Source organism: Ambystoma mexicanum, chromosome 14 (genome assembly GCF_040938575.1).
Source record: "Ambystoma mexicanum isolate Mex_15411 chromosome 14, UKY_AmexF1_1, whole genome shotgun sequence".
In the NCBI taxonomy this organism is placed as follows: domain Eukaryota; kingdom Metazoa; phylum Chordata; class Amphibia; order Caudata; family Ambystomatidae; genus Ambystoma; species Ambystoma mexicanum.
The window spans coordinates 412323910-412350579 of NC_090940.1; the positions used below are offsets into that span (position 1 = coordinate 412323910).

The 26670-nt window shown below is 46.9% G+C and overlaps 1 protein-coding gene across 4 annotated transcripts in view; it reads left to right on the plus strand.

The window, feature by feature from the left end:
* Positions 1-26670, plus strand: part of RAD51 (RAD51 recombinase) — a 709369-nt gene that overhangs the window by 508900 nt on the left and 173799 nt on the right. For all 4 annotated transcript variants that reach the window (XM_069637566.1, XM_069637568.1, XM_069637567.1 and 1 more), the window contains one exon: positions 18773-18886. In XM_069637566.1, coding sequence (XP_069493667.1) covers positions 18773-18886 — 114 coding nt within the window. The remainder of the gene's footprint in view (positions 1-18772; positions 18887-26670) is intronic.

Sequence of the window (26670 nt, forward strand, 5' to 3'; positions counted from 1 at the left end):
GCCAGCAAGCTGGAGATACAAATATCATAGATAAGGAATACGTCGGAGGAACATCCCATCGAAAGAACGTTACAAGGTAAGAAGTAACTTGTTCTTCTCAAAGCAAAAAAGTCCCTGTCATTAAGGCATTCATGTAAGGAGTAAAGCGACTCTACCCTCCGGAAACCCGCCTCCAGGGTGTGACCTAAATGTGGTACTTGCAAAGCTAATGGGACCCCCTTTGAGCCAATGCATAAATCCAGCCTTGAACACCTTGCATGTAAAACGGCTTTTCTGGTGGCTATCGCCTGCATAAGAAGTCTGTGAACTGCAAGCTTTGGCAGACGATGCGGACGATACCCAGCTCATTTTCAGGCTACCCTCAGCCACGCCCTCTCCTTCCCTCATCTCTGACTGTCTGTCTGCTATCCAAGAATGGTGTGCCGCCAATGACCTCTGCCTTAATGCCAGTAAGACTGAGATTCTACTCATCGGTACTCCCACCTTCCCTGCAGCTCTCTGGCCTGCCTCCCTTGGCCCCCTCCCTGCTCCTACCTGCAAGGCAAAAAACCTTGGGGTCATCTTCGACTCCACACTCTCCTTCTCTCCTCATATTTCTGACGTCGCCAAGAGGTCACACTACCAGCTGCACCTCCTCAGAGGTATTCTTCCCTTCCTCTCCTTCCCCCAGAAGCTCACTGTCTCCCGAGCCCTGGTTCTCTCGAAGCTGGACTACTGTAACAGCCTCTATCTTAATCTGCCTGCCTCCACTCTCCGCCTCTGCAACTCATCCAGAACAGAACTGCGAGACTTGTCCTTGGCCTCAAGCCCAGGGACCGTATCTCTCCAGGACTGAAATCTCTACACTGGCTCCCAGTGGCTGCGAGGATAAAGTTCAAAACCCTCTGCATTGTCCACAAGGCCTTCTGGGGCCTGGGTCCTAAATACCTTCAACTCTCTCTTCCCAAATATCTTCCTTCCCGAGCCCTTCGCTCATCCGCCTCCAATTCCCTCAGGGTTAGCCGCTTCTCGAAGCAACGAGCTGGGGGTAGATCTCTCTCCGCGGCAGGGGCCTCCATCTGTAACAGCCTTCCTGCCTCCCTGAAACTTGAGAACCATCTCCGGTTCCGGAAGCACCTCAAAACCTTCCTCTTTGCTTCTGCTTTCTCTCTCCCTCTCCCCTGCTGAACAGCTAATTAATTCTTCACTGAAACTGCACTTATCCTGCAACTGGACCACTCTAGACGGCCTCGGTCCTTGGCCCAGCCACTCTCCTCTTGCACTGATGCCCTGGAACCCCTTTGCACTGCGGGACTGTCTCTGTATCCCTACAGCCCCCCCCCCTTCCCCAGCACTTGCTCTGCACTTACCTCGCACTTGCCACCAGCTGGCCCTATTTATTTATTTATTTATTTAGTACTTTACGCCACTTACCTTGTACTGCACTTCCCCCCCTCCCCTTGCACTTTTCCCCCTCCCCCACCCCTGCACTTGCGCGATCTGAATGACACCTGGCCTAGTAGGATCGTTGTCTGTCTCCCCTTGTCCCTCCCCTCCCTGCCTCGTCGTGCCTTGAAACACCTGTGTATAGGCGCGCTACAAATACCATACCATATCATATATCATATCATATCAGACAAGTTGGTCCTAAGAACACACCCTTGGTTTTCACCAAAGTTTATATCCAAGTTCCATGTCTACCAGTCCATTGAACTATCAGCTTTATTTCAAAGCCCTTCAAGCTCAGCTGAGAAACTCCATACACTAGATTTAAGGAGGGCGGTCCTTCACTATGTAAACAAGACAAGACTGCTATGAAAACCAGACCAACTCTTTGTCTCCATGGCTACTGGCAGGGAAGGTGATCACGTTTAAAAAAACGCGATCTCCAGATGGATAGTGAAGTGCATAGCAACTCTGCTATTCTGTCAAACAAAACGCTGCCTTTCATGCCATGGGCTCACTCTACCAGGGGTACAGGAGCTACTTTGGCCTTTATTGCAAACGTCCCGCTGGATGCCATTTGCAAAGCAGCTACATAGAGCTCTATTCATACCTTTACTCAGCACTACTGCATTGACACACATTGTAAAGCAGTTTCACAGGTGGGACAAGCGGTGCTAAAACATCTATTTGTCGCGGTACCTTCTCACAACCCACCACCTTCGCCAGACACTGCTCTAAGCAGATCCACAAGCCTCAGAAGGAATACATTACTCGCCATAATCATGTTTACGTACAATCGTGATATTTGTATCTGCTTAGATTCACATGCGCCTACCCTTCCTCCCCTGTGGAGTAGAAGGTGCATGGATGTTTTCTGGCTTCATCTACTCTTATCTGCTTTATTACATATGTACTCAGGCTACACTGCATGCTACCTCATGTCAGACGCACAACAATCTGAGCGTCTCTGATGCTGCTCATCCCTGGTGATCTGCATTACTCCATTCAGCCTCCTTGTCCCAGTATTTTCAGATGTATGGGAGTTGTTGGCAGTTCTTGGTGTCTTGTATAGAGTATTGGAAGGTGTTCTAGCAGATCTTATGGATGGTTGATGTGAATGAGTACAATATGACATGACGGCATGGGAAATTGAAGGGTTATCACTAGAGGGGAATGGGGGATACCTTATAATACACCTGGTAATGTATCGCCCCTTTGATGGTCATATCCCCCATGTGATCCTCCCTCATATAGCCGCCCACAGGGTCAGGATAGTGGCGGCCGTCCCCTGGCCACATGAGGGGAGGTTACCACCGGTAAAGAAGTGATGACATCAGATTCATCACAATGGTTGAGATTACTATGGAATCGCATAACATAGTCTTGCTGTACAGCTCACACATCATGGCTGTGTGATTCCATTTTGTTTTAGTTAAGCAAACAAAGGTGCAATGGGGTGCACAGGATTACATAATGTCAAATGGGAAGTTGGGAGTTAAATCCTGGTTTAATAGTTCCACATTTTGTATTCTAGACTGAGTAGACTACGTTTTCCCATGTTCCATATTCACTTTAAGAACTCCCTTTCTGCATAGTTGTCTTTTAAGGGCTTAACTTGTACATTGTTTTATAAATGTGGCTTGAAAAGAGACCCCTCTAAAGCAACCAGACAGTATGTATAAAATCTTGAATGGAAACCATTTATGCATGCATTTCCTCAGCAAAAAAACAAATGTAGAAAATGTTGTCCTACAAACAGTTGCAGTGGCAAGCGAGTAATGCAGAGATCTCAGTAGCAATATCTCAAACTGCCAAGCTATCTTTCCATGCGTCCTAATTGGTGGCCCCCAGAGACAAATCCTGGAGCCGAGCCGAGAGGCGAAACCGGTCCTGGAACTAAGACCTGAACGTAAGGTTCCTGTCGTCGTAGCTGCAGCCCTGGACAAGAAGGATCTGCTTCCAACGATCGATGCACCAACATTGCACACATCTATCAACTTGAGTGGTCCCAAAACCACTTTAATGATGGCCGCCGCCGTGCCCTGCCTTCCAACACACTCCGATATGCATGGTGAGCTACCCTGTAGCACCACGTGTCCTGATTGGTGGTCCCTGGAGACAAATCCAGTAGCCCAGCCCGCCGAGAGGCAAAGCCGGTCCCGGAACTAAGGCCTGAACCTAATGCTCTTGGCTTTGCTTGTCTTGCTGGGTGTGACGGCCATGCTGTGCTAACGACCACTCTTCACTGATCCAAGAAGTCTCCTCAGCCTCTTTCTATTGATCTCCAACAATCCCAGCCTTTTGTGCAGGTAAGAGGTGCCTTGGCCCCATACATGTATCCACTGTCTGTTACACTTGTCTTTACTTTACTCTCAGAGATAACCCATCCATCGCTCCTACTACGTTGCTCAAAGGAGATCTGCCGGTAATGGCCCATCAGCGTTTACTAGCCTCATCCAAGCCACTCCTCCTGCCGCCTTCAAGATTTCTGCCTGTACGACGCACGCACATCACCACGCTCCATGACCTTTGCACTTATCAATGCGGGACCTGAAACCAGGGTTATCCACCACTCCCTACTCCACCAGACTACCCGCTGACTGAGTCTAGGAGCTCGACTGCGAGTGTCAGACCCAGGCTTGTATCACTTATGCTACCTCATGACTCCCTCCCACTGCGTATTGACACTCGCCTACCCCATATCTCAAGCTATTGCCTGATTGTATTGGTCTCTATGATGGTGAACATCCTATTGTCATTGTGCCCGATGCATTGTTGTTTCCCAACTATCTGTTACTATGATTGATGAAGTCCCTGCACCATGAGGTGAGGCTTTCCAGTTATGCACCTAGACCAATGTCGCTCTTTACTTACCTGTATCCTCATGTTTGATGTAGCACCCCATACCGTGAGGTGAGGCTTTCCAAATTGTGCACCCAAACCTATGTCACTCTTAACCTATCTGTAACCAATGTACTATGCACTTCTTGTAACTAGCACGGAGATACCCCAGGGATCAGTGTCCTGCTGAAATAAATGTAAAAATAAATCTGATTTGCCACATTAATCTTGGCCGTCACTCTGCCTTTTCCTTACATCTAATCCTTGATGCCCATTTGCCCCCTTCCTTTACCCTTCACATTCAGACCCTGGTTCCTCTTTGCCTCATCCCTTAAACCTTTTCTCAACTGCCCCTTTCTGCGCACTCGTCCACTTCCCTTGCCCGTGTTCTTCGGTCCTCATTTCCTTGCTGCTCACACTAGGCACACTCCTTGCCCCTCATCCATTTCTATTGCCCTCATAGGTATACAACTTCATTTGTCCGCTTTCCCTTCATATTCCACTTTCCTTTGCCCAGGCATTCATAGTCTGTTGTCTCTCCTTCTCTTGTCAGTGTGTTCTTGGGCAGAGCAGACACAGTTCGAGAGGAACGGAGAAATAAGAACACAATGCATAACGCCTGCCATTCTGACAAAGCGCTGCTGTGCTCCTTCATTGGTTTGAGCCACGCATGTGTGGCACTTGCATGTCCAGGATACATTTCTTAATGTAAATGGCAGTACTGATTAAATCTGATTGAACACAATTGTTCAACCTCTGGTTTCTAGTTCTTATTTTTCTCAAGAACAAGGCACTATATACAGCTCACTTAGGTTTAGGACAGAGACATGGGAAATAATGTTTGCAGAGTGCGTCCTAAGGCAATGCACAGGGCAACTAATAACCCATCCAGAGACCGAGGGGACTGTGTTTTAGAGATGGGGGAGAAAGCACCCTGACGGCGAGCCCGCCCATAAACCAAGGACAAAGCTTCCATAGTCAGGCACAAGAGTATCCACGGGCAAGTGAGTGCCCAAAAACAAATAACTGCATCAACAGACAAGGGAATGATAGTGTGCAATGAGCGGAAGAGGAGCCGCCCACATGCAGGATGAGCTTGCATAGACCGGGAGAGTGTGGCATCCAAAGACCGGGACAAGGGTTTCCACAGACTGGGAAATATTTACAAAGAAGTTAGAGTACATCCAGGGAGTGGAAAATCGGAGCGTTCAGGATTGGAACAAATTATCTAGAGACAGGAGAGAAATAAACTATAAACCGAGGCGAGCGTGTCCACGGACAAGAGATCGTCCAGAAGCCAGATGACTATCTTCTGACAGGGAAATTATTGCTATGAAAGACAGAATGAGTGTATCTAGAGAAAGTGGTGGCCATCCCGTGGCGGGGTTGATAAAGGCCAGCAATGGAGTAAGACTGTCCATAGGCAGGGATGAGAGTATGTCCACAGAGTAAGAGCCTCCAGATAAAGAGGAACAACTGCCTCCAGCAACAGGGGAGAAAGTAATAGCATTTGGGTGCTATGAAAATGTGGCTAATACTTGCTTTGCCGAGTATTAGAATTTTCACTCCTACGTAGGCAGCACTAAATCTACCAGTAAGTCCCTGCAGATAGAACCGTAAAATGCATTTTCTGACAAGATTATTCTTAAACCAAATGCTCCTCCAACTGGTGGAACTTAAAGAAGAGTATGACGAATGATGGGGCAACCATTTTTACTAATCCTAACATGGTGAAACCAACACCCCTTCCTCTCCCCCCCCCCCCATTGCCCGGGACACACACGGCGCCAAACTGGAGGGGCGAGACTGCACACCCTGATCTCCTACTCTCTCTGCTAAACCTCAAGGATGACTGTTTCACCCGAATCCCACCCATGCAGCCTATGTGCTGTTATTGAGTGCAAGTGCGCACCACAGTTTTTGCTTCGCACACAAATATCCTTCAACTGTTAGTTTCAACTGCTTGCTTTCAATAATCATTGTAGAACAGTGCCCTGATCCTGCATCATATTGACAAAATGTGCTTAGTGCAAACTGACACCTAGCGCTCCATTCACTTTTAGGCTCGCTAGCCCTACCCTGTCCAGCCCTAGCAACCTTGGGCGCAATTGCGATCATGCCTCCCTGCCCAGCCCATGACTCATTCCCAGTAGATAACAATGGAAGCATTCCAATCCTTGCTCAGTGTCACCCAGGATCTCTACTTCTCCAGCCTTTGGATCTTTCATGGATTCACATGCTGTGAATGTTTCCCCGTCGTCAGGCTGGGAACCCTCGGTAACTTTAACTTAGTTTTCCTATGGAAAACTTTGACACTTTAGTGTCCTTTCAATGTCCTTTTTGGGTGCTTTAGTCCCCATCAATAGGACGTCTGGTATAAATGGCCACGCCCGCGGCTTCCCTTCAGATATCAATCGTCTCCCAACTTTTGGGATCACCTAGCGTTTCTTCGTGTTTTTGCATGTGCGTTTGGTTCGTGGGCTAGGATTTCATCGGTAGCTCAGAAGAAGTCTCTCTTTCGGCCTTGTGCTACCTGCGGCATGAAGGTGTACGAAGGGGATGGTCATATGGACTGTCTTTACTGTCTCTACCCCATCACTTGGTGGATGCCTGCGAGATATGCCTGGGGTTTTCGCAGAAGACTTTGAAAGACCGTAATCGACGGCTCATATGTTGGCTTAATGAGGGCATGTACCCTGCTTCTGAGGTTGGTTCGGCCAGAGGGAGCCAGTCTTCAGGGAGAGCGGAGAAGACTGCGGAGCATCGCCGAGCGGCGTCGGCGGAACCCCCTGCTAGGAAGCATCTGGCAACGTTGCCTGTGTCTGAGATGGGGGAAAGGCAGCAAGTCTTCATCTGTGCTGCATCATTCGAAGGGGTCCAGTAGCTCTTTGTTGTCCAAGCATGGTCGACCGGACAAGTCCAAGGGGTCTGGTGGTAGGCCCGAGAAGTCTTCGGTGTCGGAGAAAGACCTGGCAAAGCCGAAGGAGTCGTCTTTGAAGCACTCGTCGTCCAGGGACCACCACAAGTCTTTCTTCCGCCGGGAGTCTTCGAAGCACCGTGCAGGTTCTTCCAAAAAATCCAGGTCTCTGGCGAAATCGAGGCCAGGGAACATGGTCGACGGTAGTGATGCAATCTACGGTTCCGTCGGCGGCGGTGTCGTCGACGCAGTCCACGAGTCTGACGGCCAGTGGTCCACTGCTGTTGTTTTTGTTGTCGCTGATGGAATCAGAGGGTTTATTGACGAGTGGGGCGTGGCAGTCCGCCGCCTTTTGAGTCTATCCTTCCTGAAAACATTTTACAGCAAGATGCAGCTATGTTTTCTGTTTCTTCGGGAATGGAGGAGGAACAGGAGCCGGTGTTTGACCCGTCGGCTCTGGGTCTGCAGAGTGTGAGGCCTTCGACGTTGAGTGGGATGGGGGCTGGGCCGCTGTTAAGGATTTCTGAACTCTGTTCTGGAGGAGCAGAGGTTCAGAAGGCCACCCTAATTTCTTGGAACAGGGTAACCTCTGGACAAGTCAGAACAATCGGGGTAGCTATGGCAGGCGGTCAAGACTAAGTCTCAGGAGGGGTGAGGATGACTGAAAGACCTCAATGAGCATACAACGCAAGGACACTTACAAATTACTCCAGACAGGTGTTCTATTAAAAATCACAGAATCACAGTAACACTAAGTAAACCAATACATCACACTCAATACAATATATATGCAAGACCAATGGGGTCTAAAGGGTTAAATGCACGAAATATGTTGACAACCTATAGGGGAAGAAAACGGGCAGTGCAGGTAATCTTTAGACCCAGTTCGACGTCAATAATACACCTAACTAAGAGGCAGTCCAAGCCCTACAAAGAGAGGAGCCTTGTGCTCAATAGTACATGCATGTGCTTGTGCCAATGGGCAGGATAGGGGTCTCTTCAAGGGTCTCTAGCAGCTCAGGAAGGTGGATGAGACGATGCAGAACAAGTTCCCACTATTCAATAAGGACCTCCACTTAAGGGCAGAGGCAGTTTTAGAGTGCGGGATGGAGTCGCGATTTTGCAATAGCTGTGGAAAGGAAAGGGGCCCTCAGGGGCCACTTGTGCGTAAAAATGGGCTCCTGCGCTAGGAGCCGCTGGTTGGGGTAAGGACTACTCAACGGTCCCCGACGCAGACTGAACCAAACTTCGCCAGTACAGTCCACTTCGCTTTGAATTAGGCAAAAAGGACGTCTCAGCACCTTGTAGTTCCCAAGATACAGTGATGATTCCCAAACAGGACAGTGGTGATTTCCCCGCTCCAGGTGGAGGAATCTGCCAGTTTCACTGCAGCAGGCTTCAGGGGCAAGAGGGTCACAAATGCAGCGAACTTGCACAGGTCGTTGCCGCGGCAGGGCAACACGGTTACCGTGTTTACTCCGGTCCTGTCGCACTCGTCTCACTTCAGACCTGGCAATCCCAAGTGTACGAAATGCAGTGTGAGGGTGTCGTGGACACAGAGCTAGCAGTATACCAAGTTTCGAGGGCCTCCTCGAAACAGCGGCAGTGACAGAGCAAAGGTCCTGCGTAAGCTGGTCAGACCACTGGTTGGCCCAGGGACGCTTCCGAGAATGCTTACTTGCAGGGTTTGATGAATGTGCAGAGAATAGTTGGTCCCACTATTCCAATGGGTCGAAGTGTCTTCGCAGACCTTCTAGGATGACCAGATGCAGAGGGGTCCCACGGGACGACAGTGGGCTCAGGGTGCCAAACCTCGATTCGGCTTCTTGTTGCAGGATACTTGGCGCCTATCCTTTGTACGGTGTGAACTCAGGAGATTGACATGGTAGTTGTGTTTTCAACCTCCTCTTAACCAAAGTTCCCTTCGCGCCAAAACGGAGAGGACCCAATGGGAGATCTGCTTCCAAACACACACACACACACACACTATACGTGGACCAATCACGGACCACGGTGGTCCCAGGCATTCAGGGCATTCCAGACTCTCTGGCACCCACGATGTGTATTGGGGGCAGGCAGGCAGGCAGGCAGGCAGGCAGGCAGGCAGGCAGACAGACAGACAGACACCACCCCCCACCCCCCTCAAATTGGGATTTGCGGGAAAGTGCATGACCAAATCAGGACTGACCTGGGTCGACTCGACCTGGGGAAGGTGAAGGGGCAAGATGGCCAAAGGACAGGACAAAGAACCTCATAGCCATTTTAGAGCCAGGCCACCTATTTGTGCCAAACGCGGTTAACATGGCAGGAAAGGGTTAAAAATAATGCGAAAAGAGAGCTGCCACCAGCCCTGTCGATGACACATCTGCACAGTTCATAAGAAGTCCAGCGAGAGTTTTTAGGGCCTTTGGAAATGACTAGAGCCCCAAGTGTGCTGTATGCATTAGTAGTTGTGTGTCTTTTCTCACAGTGGGTGGAGGCTGGTCCTTGTGCACACCCGGATGCAAAATGTGCAGCCAAGTTCTTGGTCAGAGAGGTTTTCCCTGGGTGACGCGTGTGCGAAGTATTAATGTCTCCTAATGGCACATACTTTTTCAATTAGCTCTTCAAAGCGATCACAGCATTGTTGGGCATTGAGCATCTGATGATTGGAGCGTGGCAAATGGTCTTCTAAAAAGCAAATTGTCCAAGCTTTGTACCACGTTAAAGAACTGGGTGCACTGCTTGCCCCTCGCTCGGTTTAGCATGCGCACGCAACCTTGTAAGGGTCACCACTTATCGCCCCACAAGGTGGTAACGGGCGGCGTATGCACATGTCCCTATCTCCAATCAGGAGAGCATCTGATGCTCACAGGGCTGCGTCTATTCTAGGGGACGAGTTTCAGAGCTAGTTGTGTGCCTTCACCAAAAGTCTTAAAATGTATCCCTCAACAGATCACACCACCAAGGACTGAAAAGACGACAGCTCTGCATCTGATTCTCCACCTACATCGCCTCCTCTCAAGTACCTCCTTGGTGACTATGTCTTGGTTAAGAACTTTGTCCGCTGGTGGAGCGCGCCTAGATATAGAACGGCCCCTTTTGAGGTCTTCTATGCTACTCTCCTTGTAGTGAAAGTTCGTGAGTTACGGTATTGGGTGCGTCTGTCTGTTCGCAAAACACCTGGGGCCACACCACCCACCCAAGTTCAGTCAAATGCTAACCGTGCAAGCTGAGTGCTGCAGTCTGACCCGCTTCTCCGAGTAGTAGTACTGAAAAAACATGTGTAAATACATATTGACTGCTGCTTGCTTCTCAGGATATTTTTTATTTTATTTTTGAAGCTCCTACAAGCAACCCACCTCTGACGCACACCTCTCTGCTATGCACTATTTTCTATAAAAGATCTCTCTCTCCCCCAAGTTTTCAAGAATATTACCTCATAACTGTGTTCTCCTCCATGTATACATGTTATACACTGGGTAGCTGGTGTATGTGCTGTTTCCATGTTTGGTTAAGGAATATATGTGGGATGTAGTTTTATATGGGGTGGATATATAAAAGGGGGGGAGAAGAAATGCAAACATTACTAATGGATCTTTTGTTAAGGGCTGTTTGGGTTTCTTAGCACATGACCATGTAGCAAATATAACTGAAATGAATAATACCGTGGTCGAGGTACATGGTACACAGCCTTTTGCATCTGCTAATACACTTGTCACCAAGCAATGCATGGGGAAGCGTACACATTTATTTCCTGTGGTTTCTGGCATACTTGCAAATGATAGTTTCTCTCCTACTGTCTCTCATTTTGTTGGTCTGAAATGTTTTTAGAGACATATTAGAAGGGCCACATAAGATCAGCATAGAGAACTTGGGTTAGACACAATAGAGTATTTGCACCATCCAGAGTTTAGTAGTTGCTATGCAGACATGAGCTCAGCGGGGGAAAAGGTTAATGGAAGCTGACATGTTTGTTCCTTTATTCGACACGCATTGGGAGCCCTCAAGGTATTCCTGCCACAGGAAACTCCGATTGTGGAGACTCGATGTTTACTCCATTTGACCTTGTGCAGATTACGAAGCACTTTAGACACGTGCGATTCGAAGTAATGGATACTGACAAACTGCAATGTGCTCAAAACCCCAAAAGTGTGCTGTGCCTACAAAGACTGTACCTAAAATTGGAAGGCTTGAGTTTTGTGGCAAGCAGATGGCAACAAAACTGCAATGAGCTGAATGACCGGAGGACTCGTATGATTCAGAGAAGTAGTAATTGGAACAGAGAATGCCATGTGCAGCTAGTACTGGAATGAGCAAATAGCAAAAGTGACGTGGGTCGAGGCAATGGATAAAACAGTGAAAGTGCAAAAGCAGGAAGAATATGAACTGTGTTTTTGCTAAGAAGGAAGAGTCTTTGTGGGGACCAATAGTAGGTGTAACAAGACATTATACATCACAGATCTCAAAGGGACAGCAGCTGTGATGGATAACTATTGGGTGTGCAGCCCTTTGATAATGGGGCCAGGTGGCTTGTTGGTTCCAACATCTACACCAGTGGCCGACATCCCCACCACAGTGCCACTGCAGAAGCCCATATTCCGTATCTTGCCAGATAAGGAGAAAGAACAATTGCAGAGGTTGAATTATCTATCGCAAGATTCCTTGCAAATACTCAAAGAAATACCAGATCAATACTGACTACAGCAAAGAAGAAACATATTTCACACGGTTGCTCCTACCGGGAGGACAGACCGCCGCAAATGCCAAATGGCTCCGAATTGTGCATTGGGAAGTGATCCAACTGGCCAGTGACACTGAATAGAGCCTCAACGCGATCAAGATGGAGATGCGTGCAATCCGACTGATGTTGCAGAACCGCTATGTGCTGAACCTCCTCACGGCCATGGAGGGAGGGGGCCTGCAAAAAGATTGGCGATTCATGTTGTACATGCGTACCTCCTAATGATGCAGAAAATGATTCCTTCACCAACATAATAGGGGCCCTACACGTCCTTGGCATGCACATACAAACAGAACGGTGTATACACGAGAGTGATTGGTTGGACATCATTTTTTCATGCCAGCTGGGGCTTCGATGTTGTGCCAAAGCAGTGCATAGTAGTGCAATGATGATTGTATCAATTGTGGCACACGAGGCACTGTGCGGTACAAAAAAAGCACAGTTCAAACTGATGACCCAGACAAGCCATGAATGGTTGCGATAGAGCAAAATAGTCACCCCCAGGCACCACCACAGTACCCCCCAACCCCTTCCGACTCTGAGAATTACACCAAACACTGGGTAGATTTAGCAGGGGATGATATACATATATCATGCACTCCCGAGCAATATGCACAAGCAGGGGAAAGGTTGCAGCCGGTATGCAGGGCACGGGTACTAAAGGAAAGGTCACCTCCCTATTTGGAAGCTGAAAGATTGGAAAGGGAAAGAATGATAAAGGGGGACGAGAAGCACACTTGGGAATTTGTTGTTGTAGTATTATTGAAAGGGAATGTTGGGAAGGAAAGACCCCCAAACGCTTTCGGATGAGGCAGAGGCCTGGAAGTGTGCATTAGGGGATCGGGAGGTTAGGGGCAGGGAGTGTTGTTGTGAGCCATAGTGCTGGCAGGGTAGTGCATGCTTCGGCTTCATGGTACATTGTGCATTAGATGCCATCTTGGATAATAGCAGCCATATTGAAATCTAGGGCTAGCTTTGTGCTGCAGCCCGGCCGCATGCCTGAGCCACACACATGGGAATAAGTGTATTCATTCGGGAATAGGTTGTAGCTTGGGCACTGGTGAGAAAGGCCACAGTAGCAGAGATTCATAGGCCCTTCATTGTCTCATGTTCGCATTCGTATCCCAGAAGCAATGCGCCCTGCAAGGCCACAAGCGGGTTGAGGACCCTCTGCGAAAAGCGATTCCACGAGAAGCCAACAAACTTCCAAAACCTTACATCAACAAGTCTATGGGTGCCTGAGTATGTCTGTGTATCACGACAGTGGCCTCTCCCTTCGACATTTGCTTCTCTCTCCTCTGTTCGCCTCCCTCTGCGCCGCATCTGTCACCTGTGCAGCATGGCTCCGCCCCTTGCCAACGTAATCGAGTCAGTGCCTCGCCTTTGTGTGTGGTTTCTCTTCCCCTCAATAAAAGATAATTGGCCCTTTTTTTCCACTCCTGTAATGAGGGCGTGTGTCGTTCATCACAGGTTGTCAAACGGGTGTAAAGTTCATTACCTTGAGCCAAACATAGCTGTTTTGTCAGTATTTCTGATTCCCGTGTGGGCATATACTCTAATGCATAGGGCGTTCCCTACGGGAATGCGAGATCTCGTCCCCTGGACTTGAGTCACTCCCAGTGAGGTCCCACTTTCCCAAACTGCTAGGGAGGGTTTTGCTTGGCAGGCTCACCTCCCTAGACTCAAAGGGGATTGCTCCGCCTAGGGAGGAAGTGAAGAATGCCCTGGATTCGTCAAGCTTTCTTCGCCCCTCCTTTGTAGTCCTTGAAGAGAATGTAGACTGGTATGGTGCTTTGAATTTACTGGACCTCATGGGATTTAGTTTCCAGGTTACAGATTGGTTTCTTGTGTGCACTGATGAATGTATGAATCTCTGTACTGGATTGCTTTACATTGGTTAATTGGGAAGCTTCCACTTGGCTGTTCCTTCCATGTCTAAAAATGCATTTAGTTGTGTCACCATCTTGGAATTCCTCCAGGCATTGCTGGCAGCTGCACTACCAGTGGCCTAAATGCAGATATATTGAGGTACTAGAGGTTTGGATTTTTGTTGTTGCTGCAATAACCGCTATTAAAATCGTAAAGCGCCTATTTGCAGTGTTATTGTATAAGCTTACATTTGTCGTACTAGGCAACGAACATTATCTTAACCTAGAATAATCCTTTTCATTTTCTAATAGGTTCTCTTTCCAAGATAGTAGTATGATTCACTCCTGCTGTACTCTTTCCAAATACCCCCATGAGAAATTGTATGGGGACATATATTAAAGATGGGAAAGCAATGCCTTGCATTTCAGCTCTTTTCATGTCTCCACAATACCAAGCCTTCCTCGCTGCTTTTATTTCAGAGCTGCTTCCTGCTTATAAATCTGACACCAATGTTCCAGAGGGATTAGTTTCCCAACCATCCTTGCTCTGCCCAGGTCAGTCTTCTTAGTCCTCCCCCAAAGGTCTGGAGCTACTGTGCCTTTGTCCTAATTCTGTTACCACCACTTTTCCCAAACCGACAAACTACAAGTCGGGTGGTAGAGTGGCCGGATTTAGCAGCTCTGAGCTGCCGGTAATTCTGGCACCCCACGACTAATAAATGCCGGTATTACTGGTGCCGGCAATACTGGCAATCCCCCCCGCATCTCCCCCATGGAGTCCTATACACGTTTTACTGCTGCGCTTCACCTTTCCTTTGGGTGCTGGTAATTCCAGCTCCTCTGAAGCATTGTTACACCATTGCTGAAGAAGCGTCAGTGGATCCTTTGTCATCTGCCAACTACCGCTCTATTTCCTACTGCTAGCAATCATGATGCTGATGGAAGCTATTGTTACCTCTTAGCTCTCAAGGTTTCTAGAGGGAAATGGGTGGTTGCACCCTTTTCAGTCTGGTTTTCAGCCACTTACGGGGACAGAATCGGTGATGTTATCGATCCTGAATGACTTGGCCTTGCAGAGAGGTCAGAGTTTTGATTCTCCTTGACCTCTCTGTGGCATTCGATACTCTCTACCACAAAATTCTTCTTCAGCGCCTGGCAGGTCCTGTCGTGGCCTGGTTTTCTTTGTTTTTAGGCGGACTGCATGCAGACTGTGCCCCTCTCAGGTTTCTGTGCACCCCCATGCCAAATCTGTGCGGTGTGCTGCGGGGTTCATACTCATGGCCTTCATTTTTTAATTTATATCTGTGCCCCCCAGCGAACTTGTTTGCGGCGTCTGGCTTAGGTTTCTATACAAACACCGGCGAGACGCAGTCAGATTTTAAATGTAATGCCCCGGTATCTGACCCCACCGCCCCCCACACCTCCAAAATAAAATCAAGCCTGGCCGAGATTGGTCGTTGACTCTGAGAAACCAAAGGGTGTCTCACTTACTAGTCCCTGGAAATCTCTCTCGTGGCCAGGGCACGACCTTTGCCTTTGGATCCAGACCCTGGGGTGGACCAGTGCGGGAGGATCACCTGGGTGAGGGGTCTTCATGGAGTTGCAGTGAGGCAAACTGTGGTGAGACGTGGTATTCCCCCCCTTCCCGTACCCATGACCCATCCTCCAACTCCCCCCAAACCCACCCCCCATTCTAAACAATTCCTAGGCCGAGTAAGAGAACGACTGAGAGTAAAGAGGCTAACAGTTGCATATCTCATTGGAGAATGTCCCGCTAATCGGGTCAGGTAATGTCAGGCACTTAACTTTAATCACCTACATCTGATATCCATTACCTCTCCCCACACGGATAAAAGGCAGAACATAGAGAGACACTCTGAGCAAGTTGGAACACAAGAAGGAGCAGAACTTCTGGGGCAAAGGCAAACCACCTGTAGCAGGACGACTGATCGAGGGATTAGAGCAAAGGGTAGGAAAACCCTAAATATCCCTGCAGGAGGTTGTTGCTTTCAGGAAACCATAAAGGAAGCACAGAGAAAGCCAAATCGCAGACGCCAAGAAACCTGCATTGTTTCAAGGACACCAGCGACCCTCCCGGGTGAACGACAGAGTTGGGGAGGCGAGGCCAAGTCTGTGGTATTAACCTTGACCCGTGAATCAAAGCTGCATAGACAAGAGAATAATGCACACAGCCAGTGATTTAGTGCAAGACGTGAAAGGCCGGTTTGTGTCAAGGAAAGATTTAAGTCGCAACAGTGTATCGCACAATTAAAGGTTGCGTGTGTGCTGATGAGACACGAAAGAAAGCAAATTAGTAGTGAACTTTAAGTTACTAAAACTATGAAGCCAGTGATACAGAGCAGCACAGTGGTCCAGCAAAAGGAAATGGCCCACTCGAAAGTCTTGGTGAAATGTTTGATATCTTGTTATAAAGCAGCAACCAACTCTGAAATGCGCAATGGTCAAGATTAACCCCGGCAGAACGGGAAGTAAAAGGTGAATGCTTTAAGAGAAAGATGGCTTTGAACTTTTGTGATTATGGTATGGAACTACCAGGACCAAGAGACACTGGGGCAAATAACCAAAGGGAGAGCTGAAGTGAAAGTTAAGTGGTCCTGCAGAGGCCTATAGTAAAAGCCTCAAACATTCCAAGGTCTTGGACATCAGTGAAATGTCTGAGTCCGACTGAGGGAGACAGGAAGCGTACAGTAAGTTGGGAGAAGTGAACCCCTAACGAATGTGAATAAAGCTTGGGGAAGGGAACCCCTGCAAATGCTCTGATTGTGAGGTATGAGCCCGGCTGAGGGAGATCCAAGTTGAATCGGGTACTTTTGGTTGAGAGGCCCAAGCCCGGCTGAGGGAGACTTGTGTGAACTTTTGTTGGCCTGTGAAAGAGCGTTTGGAAAGCTGGAATAAGTGACTTTAATGTGGAATGCCAAGCCAGCCTAAACAAAACAGATGATGTTTGCTGGCCTTCCCAATGCTCATTCCTTTTGGCATCCTGTCCCGAATCCGTGGGTCGCTGCCACTTCCGCTAGCCTCCCTGTCAAGGGTTTAGGGGTTAAACTACTCCCCTCCGGCTCTAGAGAAGGGCAGATTGCAGCAGTCTGCAGCTTCGGTTTTTGTAAATTAAGACTTCTTAGAAAAGTGTTGCTGTTTGTGCTCCGCACTAATGTAGTTACGGCATCTATTATGGGTACGCTGGACTACTGCAATAGCATCCATTTAGGTCCATGGTCTCCAAATCTTGCAAAACCTTACAGCACGCCTGCCGCTGAATACCCTGAGACAGGCTTCCGCCTCACTGCTGCTGGCCAAATTCCATTGGCTTCTGCCGGATAAAATTCAAGGCACTCTGCATTACACAATGTGCTTTTTTTCTACAATGGCCTTCCTTCTTTCAATCTAAACTGATTGACTCACTATCGCCCCATACGCTCTTTGCAGTCAACTTCTGCCAATGTATTGGAAGTGCCTTATTTCTGTGAAGCTCGAGCTGAAGGGCGCTCCATCTCGGTGTTCACTCTGACATTGTGGAATTCTCTTCCAGCCTTTCTGAGAGAGATCTCAGATAATTTGTGTTTTCGCAGAGCACTTCAGATTTTTTTGTTCTGAGATAGGGTTGGGTCATGCTGTTTTTTCTTAGTTGGTGGCTAGCGCCCAGATGCCTTTTGGCCGTGGTTTGTGCTCTAAATTGTTTTACATTACATACCTATGCAATTCCATGAAATGGGGAATTACTGCTGTGGCTGGCACTTGGAATATGCCAGTAATTCCAGCATTCCAAGTGCCGATAACGATATTACCCTTTGCCAGTATTGCGCTGGATTTACCAGCGAGAAACCGGCAAACTATAACCAAAAAAAGTGATGGGTGCACGGTTTTGAATTAATCTGAACCACTGGCACTTCTCTGGGCAGCCTTCAACAGTTTTTTAGCCATTCTGTGCCATTGCAAAACTGGTCCAGCCATATGCAAATCAGTCTGGTTCTGCCACCAATGGAAGTAGCCCAGCCCAAACTGCTAGGCCAGGTCTCCTCTGCACGGATGGGGACCTGGCCTGATTTGCATATGGTCTTCCCCTTCTGTAATGGTTTGGCAGGGTGAAAACTAGGGTCTGGAGGATTGCCCAGAGCTGTGCCTGTGGTTATGATTTATTCAAGACCTTCCAGCCATCAACTTTTGAGTCTGAGATACCGGCAAACCCATAATGAGACTGATGGTCTTTTTGGGAAAGTGTTCCAAGACCCAACACAGACGTATTCATGGCGTATGAATTTAATGTAGGTCTATGTGATGGCTAACTACGTTACAAGTAACTTTCCTTTACTCTGTACTTTCTGACCAGAAAGGCCTACTTTACCTTTGTTTTACAGGTGTCTGCAGTCCAGAACTCTTGGGGGCAGGTCCTTAGAAACTGGATGCCTTCCCATTTCTGCTTTGGCACCCACAATTTTATGTGTACCTTTATGTCTGCCAAGCGTTAAGGTGACCCCCTGACTGAGATGCTAATAGTGGCGTACTCCTTCAGCAGCATGTCTTTATTCCAGTTTGCAAATTCAATACCCAGGGTACATGTCTTTGCTTTTCTGCGATCTTAAATGCCCTATTTAGAGCAAGCTCATTATAATTTTCTGAAAGTCTAGATTTGTTTGAACTTCATCTCCAGACAGACAAACGTATATATTTTCGCTATCCGTTGGTTGCTTTTTACTTAACTTTAAGTAACTGCTGAGGCTTGATCTGTAAAAGGTTTAACCCATAGGGTTGTCTGACTTGCCGTTTCCTGTAGTTCTGTTGTAGTTCTGTTCTGAAATCTCCAATGAAATGGGTTTGTTCTGCGTTATTGTAAGGACAGGATTTCCATTAAATCGGTTATGCCACAAAGCTAAAATAAAAGCTTTCACATGGTTACAAAATACTATCTTGATAGTTTTCAAAATCAACCAAACTATTGAACCTGCAGAATGCCTTACAAGCCTTTTGTCTTTTTCTTAGGTATGGATTATCTGGCAGTGATGTTTTGGACAATGTGGCGTATGCTAGAGCATTCAATACCGACCATCAGACCCAGTTGCTGTATCAAGCCTCTGCCATGATGGCAGAATCAAGGTATTACAATTTCGCTTTTTTAATTTATTTTTTACAGTGTGCACAGTTATTAATTCAGAAGATGGGGATACTTTAGCTGGTCTGATGGGGCCGAGCTGTGGGATGGAGCCACACATGCTCCATTTACTGAAGCGATTATGCCATTACCATGCACTTTTGGTCTTGTAATGGAAACAGAAGTCTGTAATTTTTCTGAAATTTCTATCATTGGCGCTTAAAAACCACTGTACAAATACTTGCTCAAAGAACATTTTGGGCTATGCGCACTTATGGTGCAGGCAGACTGTATGTCCGATATATCTAAAGGAGCCAATGATTCAGAAACATCAGTCCATGATTTGTCTTTTTCAAACAATGATAGATATCCAACAGACCTCACCTTCATGAGCCTTCTCATTTGACTTCTCCCTTTATCCTCTTCCTCCTTATTGCTTTTGAAGCCTACTATGTTTAAGTCTTATACAAACACCCCATATAACATGCTTGCCTTCTTTCTTCTCCTAATTCATCTATGCCTCTGTCACTTTCCCCCCACTCACCTCCAGACCTTCTGGCCTCTGATTTGAAGTAGTCATGCGGCTATAACGTGCCGTGCTTAACAAGCAACTAACATGATATAACATGCAATCCCCAAAGGGCAGGTAGTGTTGGGGGGGGGGGGGGCATAGAGGGGGAAATCTGCATACTCTGACCTTTTAGGTCCTATATTTGGAAGGGAATTTACCTATGAGGGCCCTCTGTCATCACTTCAGAAACTACACATTTATTTTTCAGCACAGCTGATGCTATGAATAAAAATGTAAACCAAAGGATATAATTGTTTTATATGATTGTATGTCTTTGTATCTACTTAGACGTCTGCCTGCTAGAAATCGAAATAACCTCACAGATTGCCATTTATTAGGAAAGCTAATTGTAATGAGTGGTGCGAGACAGGTTACCGTAAAACAAAAGAAGTCCTGTATTCAGGTCACAGGACTGAGATGCCCAGTCAAAGGAAAAGTCAAAACTCAATTAGTCCCTTTCTCAGGGGGATCCTCCTCGGGTCCAAGTAAGGATGGTTCCTCCTTTTCTGGGCGGTGTCAGTTCTCTGCTTAATATGCCCAGCGATATTGTACTTCCTCATGAAACAGTCTGCGTCACACAACGTAACCGGTCTGCCGTGTTTTATACTGGCGGCTCGTACTGTTAACCAATCACTTTAGCCCTTGCTGAAGGGTACAGCGTTCTTTGCCCGTCCACTGGAGATCAGTCTGTTTGCCATGGCCACCATAACTCATTCCCGCTGCCGTTCAGGTTGGGAGACAGTATATAGTGTGAGCCTTGCCTTGTTTGTCAATCTGTCCAAGCAAGCTCGCTGTTTGAGGAAAACTGCTCTGGGAACAGAGGTTGCTCCTCGGGTTAGGGACAGGGTGTCACTCTCCGAGGTAAGTCCAGCCTTCTTGGTTGTTCTGCAGAGGGCTACTCTGGCTGGCTCCACTACTCGTAGAAGAGAGAAGAAACAGAGCTAACCTCGTATCAAGGTATCAGGACGGAGCATGGAGTTGGGAGTGTGCTCCGGTCCCTGTTGGTGGTCCATTAACGCGCCTCTTGTGCCTGCTTCTTTTCCCGGTTAGTCCCTTCTTCGTCCCCTTGGTGCATTCCCCAACCAGAACAGGGGCTCCCGGTCACACTAATAAATTAACTTTTTGGCCGAATTCAAATGCTGCTTTCTGCTTCTCATGCAATTTCAATAATATATCTAATGATTCCAATTGTTTCTTGTCTGAAGGTCGACTTTCTTTTCTCAGTCCATCTATCAGGAGAGTTCTAACTTTATATATTTCTAATTGAAAGGCCTCTAATAGTCGACGTCTGAATGTTGACCTTTACCAAAGTTGAGCTTGTTTTTCTTATGCCTCCAGTATAGGAAATAATGGGATAAAGAAGATTAAAGATTAGAAACTGAAGGCCATATGATGGACAGATGTTCAGAAAAGGGGAAAAGATAGTCAACGAAGATCCATGGCATCAGGCGTCAATATGTCGATCTTTCCACCATCAGTTGATATACCTATGGCATGAATAATTCGTCTCACTGCAGTCCTATTCTCCCGTATCTGCAGATGTTTTTGAGAGGTCAATATGTTGAAGAAATTGTGTTACTGCAATAGCCTCTCTTGTCCTCTCACCCTCAATCAGGCGATTCCACCATTCTTCTTCTACATAGAGATGAAGGTCTTTAAAAAGGTGGGCCATATGAATCATTCTTTCTTTCGCAAGACCCTTACAGTCTAATAGTAATGTCTGAGCATTTCCTTCTGTTCTACCATCCCACAGAAACAGCATGTATTGCTGTTTGAAATTTCTCTAATGGCCCTTATCTCATTTGTAGGCAGAATATTGAGACAAGTTCTCATAAGTGTCGTACTTTCTTGGTAGGGAATTTCTTCAGGTATGGTCTTGTGTAGTTCAATTTTCTGCTAGTTGATTGTAGATGGGCTGTTGATTTATATTCAGCTGCTTTATCCAAGGTTTTTATCCAATCCGAATATAGACTTATGTGTTTAAAAATAAAACTGAGGAAGCCCTCGTCGAGCCCTCCCTGTAGGTACTGAAAGATCCAGAACAAAGGAAGCAGAGTGAAGCCCGACTGGGAAGCACAGACATGAGCACGCCACCGTAAGGAGGCTCCAGTGTGGGGAAGTTGCTCCGGGAAGACTGAGGAAGAAGCTCCTGGCATCCCCTGTAGTCAGCAGGCGTGTGGAGAGAAGAACATGCCAGCTGAGCGTTGTTTCCCTTGGAGAGTCGCATCACACCGCAGGGAAACACTGACTGGTGACTAAGCAGTACGGCAGGCCAGAGGCGTCCCAAGAGCCTTAAGACCACTGCAGACCCTGGAGAAGGGTACGCAGGTGCGAGAGGAGGCGCAAGTGCCCCAAGACAGTGCTGCAGAAGCTGGGAACAAGAAGAGCAAGGGTCTGGGGCCCCAATAAGGAACACTTAAGTAATTGTAAAGGCAATTTAGGCCTCTAGAGCCATCATAGTCTTGGTACCTGGCAGGCTAGTGAACCAGGTTGACTGAACAGAGAAGAAAAGAGTTTGGGACCCACAAGCATAAAAGCAATCTGGGCTTCCAGAACAATCATCATAAGCACAGTACCTGGCAGGAGGGTATACCAGGTGGACTGTACATGCAAGTCTGGGACCTGCTGTTAGGACAGGTTTTTTAAACTCCAACGAAGGGCTTCATAAAACCATACATCGGAGACAGTACATACGCTCCACATTTAGTGTAAGGCTGTACCACCTGAGAATGTTCGTAGCATGGACAGAGCAGCCAGGCTCATCTTAGGAGGGAGAGCAGGCTGGAGCTTGGTACACAAATTGGAGCATACATATCGTCCAAAGAAACACTATGTATTGTAAACATAAAGGGTTTATTTAAATACAAGTAGGCGAAGATAAATCTTGGGGAAGTAAGTACTATAACATATCCTATAAACGCAATGATAAAAACTGACTCAATACCTATGGTATACAAACCAAAGTATAACCTTATTTAGAGGAGCATCCAGCAAGTCCAGGTAAGTCAAACCTAATAGTTATACATTATAATTCAGGAAAAGTAAAACCCAATTACACTTTAAGAAAGACTTAATGTATTTCAAGTTAAGTAATTGACCTATTGGTACATAACTATCCACCACCTAGTGGCTGCTTATACCCAGTATACTTTTAAGAAGTGTACAATACAGTTTCGAGGGGATTGGGTCCTCCGACGTATTCCATATCTATGACGTGTAATCACCACAGCTGTGCTGCTTACATGTCAGCGATATGGAATACGTCGTCGGACCATCCCATCGAAAGAACGTTACCAGGTAAGAAAGTAACTTGTTCTTCTAAGGTAAGTAAGAACTTTATGAAACCATTTCCGAATAGCACTTGAGCAATTCAGGGAAAAGCACAGCCCAGGGAGACCAGTTAAGAAGAGCAGCATAGCAGACCTACATACTTTTAAGAGGGGCTGCACGCAATCCAGACAAGTATTTTCTTCAAGACCTGGTTTAGATCTGTATAAATCAGATCGGGGAAAGCAAAACCCAGTGGTAGTTTTTGAGAATGACAATCTGTTATTCAAGGTAGGAAAACCCTATTGGTAAGATTTTACATCATTCAGTTAAGAAGAATAAAACAGTACCAACATACACTTTAAAGGTGACTGCTTGAGTAGTAGTGGCTCATGCCCAGAATTGTTACAGGAAAATGATAGTAATGACAGTTCCACTGTTTAAATAGTAGTGGATTGCACCAACAATTTAGTTACACTAACTCATTTAAGTAAGTGCTTTTACCCTTATTATAATTTTCAGACAGAATCCTTATAAAAGTCCTTCCCTAGTCTATAGCATGAGTATTCTCAGAGGCAGAAGAGGGACCCTAGTGATCCTGGAGCCAGCTGTAGGCATGTCAGGATAGGTTTCAGTTGCAGGAAAGTCAAATTTCCTGAGGAGATCTTCTTAGACAAGTAATTTAGATTCAGAGTCACTTCAGTGTTCAAGGACTTCTGAGAAGACTCCATATATGGATTCCAGCATTAGGCCTGGGCAAGTGGTATGGGCAAACTCCCAACCACACATCACCCACTCAGCCTCACAGGTTTCACACAAGACTGTACGTACGTATTGACCAAGCCAGCACAGTACCCTTTGGAGAAAAGAAGAGATTTAAAATGTATGTCTGCAGGATGCAGCAGCACAGGACCCGGCCCCTGGAGCTGAAAGAACTGGACAATGGATGGAAACTTGCAGCAGCAGTTGTCATAGGAGGCTTCCACCAAAGGTTTCTTCACTGATTCTTGTGGCTCTGTGGATTTGGTGTCCTTTGACAGGAGCCAGATGAACGAATTTTGCCGGTCGGGTTCGCTTCACTCTCTCTCGGTCCTGCACTCTGGTGAGGGGACTTCAGGGATTTGAATTGTGTCAGTGGTGATAGAGCAGGAGTCCACCCAAGTTTCGGACTTCGGAAGACCATGCACTGCACACTGGCTCTAGGTCCCACGGTTTTGGCGGTTTGCAGCCCACTAAGGTCACAGCATGTCGTGGGATGGCTCAAAATGCAGGTCCTCTTGAGACTAGTGAATCTCGACAGCCTCTGGGTAGAGGTCGTCGCATTTGGGAATCCCCTGTCGTTTGGAACAAAGGGTTACAGCAGGCTCTGGTTACACAGCAGGCTCTCTGGTGGCTGGAAATCACTACAGATGTGTTTTCCTAATCTTCCTCTTCAGATTCAGCTCCAGTGGTCTACTTGTCTACAGCTTCCAGGTTCCGAGTATTTATCAGGAACTACAGCACAACTCCTGCAGTTTACAGAAAGGGGTGGTCTGGCTGATCAATCAAGTCAGCCAACGCCCCCCCCCCCCATTGGAAACTGGTTCCTTTCATGCAAGGCAAGGACAAATGGCTGCAGAGTTTTGCACTCCTCCCTCGTTTCCTGCCTTCTCAGACACACTGAAGCCTAGGCGGGTAATGCAAAGGATTCCAGCCGAAGGCAAAACTCCCACCTTAGTCGTTCCCGCCTAGAATGGCAGGGGGGGGGGAGACCTTAGAAACAACATGCAAACGAGAAATGGTGAAAAAAGGAGCCCACCATTCTAGCAGAATGGTGGCCCTTTCTGTGCATTACTGAGACTGATTTAACAGCCTGCGAGTAATGGACTAAATCATAAAGGTATTTTCACAGCAACCAGCCATTCAAGTAAACTTGCAATTTTAACAAAAATGTTAAAAGTAAGTTAGGAAGGGGATAGATTGCATCGCCCCAGCACGCCACTTAAGGTGGGGGGAGGAAGGGTGCTCCTCACTATATAAAATGTAAACTGGGAGGAAAATCCCTCTCTACTCCTTGGGAGCAGTAGTTCAACCAAGTACAGTTAAGTGAAATTAAAAGGAAGCCACTGTACTTAAAATGCTGTGTGCTGCCATAGTATATTAGTCAGTCCAAAGTTATAGGAAACTATAACTCCCAATCACACACTATGGAGAGACATAAAAGGGTCACCGGTAAAAAGAAGAAAATACTAGGTGATGGGTGAAAAGATTTTTCCCACTTTCCTAGGGACAAGGTAAAATAATTACCAAGTCCAAGCAAAACATTCTGGGGTTAACACAGGTCGGAAAGATGTATCACTGGAATGAAAATCTAACCCAACACCTGCACCCATAAAAGCATCCTCCTAGATCCTCAGTCACAGTACCGGACCTTGAGAAGAGTCAGGTTAATGGGGAGGCCAAGAGTTTGTTTGTTTGTTTATTTATTTGTATGGCGCACCTTACCCAGGGGCAACAGGGCGCAGGCAAAAGATAATTCGAAGCTTACAATGTTGCAGAAATATACACTTTGAAGTAGTAATAAAAATAATCAGAATTACAGGAATAAAAAATATACAAATCTTCATACATACAAAGTCAATATCTATGCAGGGGTAAATATACAGATATGTACAGGGCTGTTAGAGGCGGGTAAACCTAAAAGAATATTCAGGATTACAGGAATAAGAGGTATACAAGTCTTCAAACATTAAAAGTCAATATCTATACAGGAGGTAAGTGTACAAAAGTGTGCAGGGCTGTTAGAGGCGAAGGCAGAATCACGAACAAGAGTATCACTATCTATACATAGGTGTAGAAAGTGCAGCTAAATACAAGGGTTATTGGAGTTAAGGTGACTGATGAGGTGTCTTCTAAAGTGCAAGTATGGTTGGTCAGCTCTTAGGTTGTGAGGCAGAGAGTTCCAGAGCGTGGCAGCTTTCACCGGGAAACTGTTCCCACCAATGGTGGAGAGTTTGAATCTGGGAATTATCAGACGGTTGGAATTGATAGTTCTTGTTTGTCGGATGGAGGACTTTCTCTTTACCTTGTCCATCAGATAACTGGGGGCGGCATTGTTGAGGGCTTTATGGGTTAGGGAGGCCAACTTTAGTTTGATTTTGTTGTCTGTAGAGAGCCATTTCTGTTGGCGTCTAGTGGTTGAGATATGATCTCTCTTATTAATGCCGAGGGCAGCTCTCAAGGCATTGTTTTGTAGGATTTGGAGCCTGTGGATAATGGCTTTGTTGGCACCGCTATAGAGGGCATTACAATAATCAAGCCTAGATAGTATGAGTGCTCTTGCCAGGATCAGGCAGCTGTCATTGGATAGGAATGGTCTGCCTGCCCTTATTAATTTGCAAGTGTACGCAGTGGTAGATGCTAGTGAGTTAACCTGTTTAGTGAATGACATAGTGGCATCCAGATAAAAGCCAAGGGTTTTTACTTCCCTGGATACTCTGATGAGATTACCATCTATGTTGAATTCGGCATATTCAAGGCCTAGTTTGTTGATATTAGCAGGGGTACCTAAGATGATGAGCTCTGTCTTGTCATCATTCAAGCATAGACCATGAGATGCCATCCATGCCTGAATGATGAGATATACCCTATTCACCAACTCACTGTCCTTACTGTGATCCCCTGAAAGTGGGAGGAGAATCTGAGTGTCATCAGCATAATTAGTGTAGGTGACACCCAGAGATGGTCCAGATCGTCGAACAGGGGTTTGGTGAAGATGTTATATAGTGTGGGGGAGACGCATGAGCCCTGCGGGACTCCGCAAGTGATAGGAGAGGGTTCTGCTGCTGCTGAAGGGGAGATGACTCTCATAGTTCTCTCACTCAGAAAGGATTCAATCCATTTGATAGCTTCTGGGGAGAAATGAGCAGCTGAGTCAAGGTGTCTGCAGAGGACCTTGTGGTCGACGAGGTC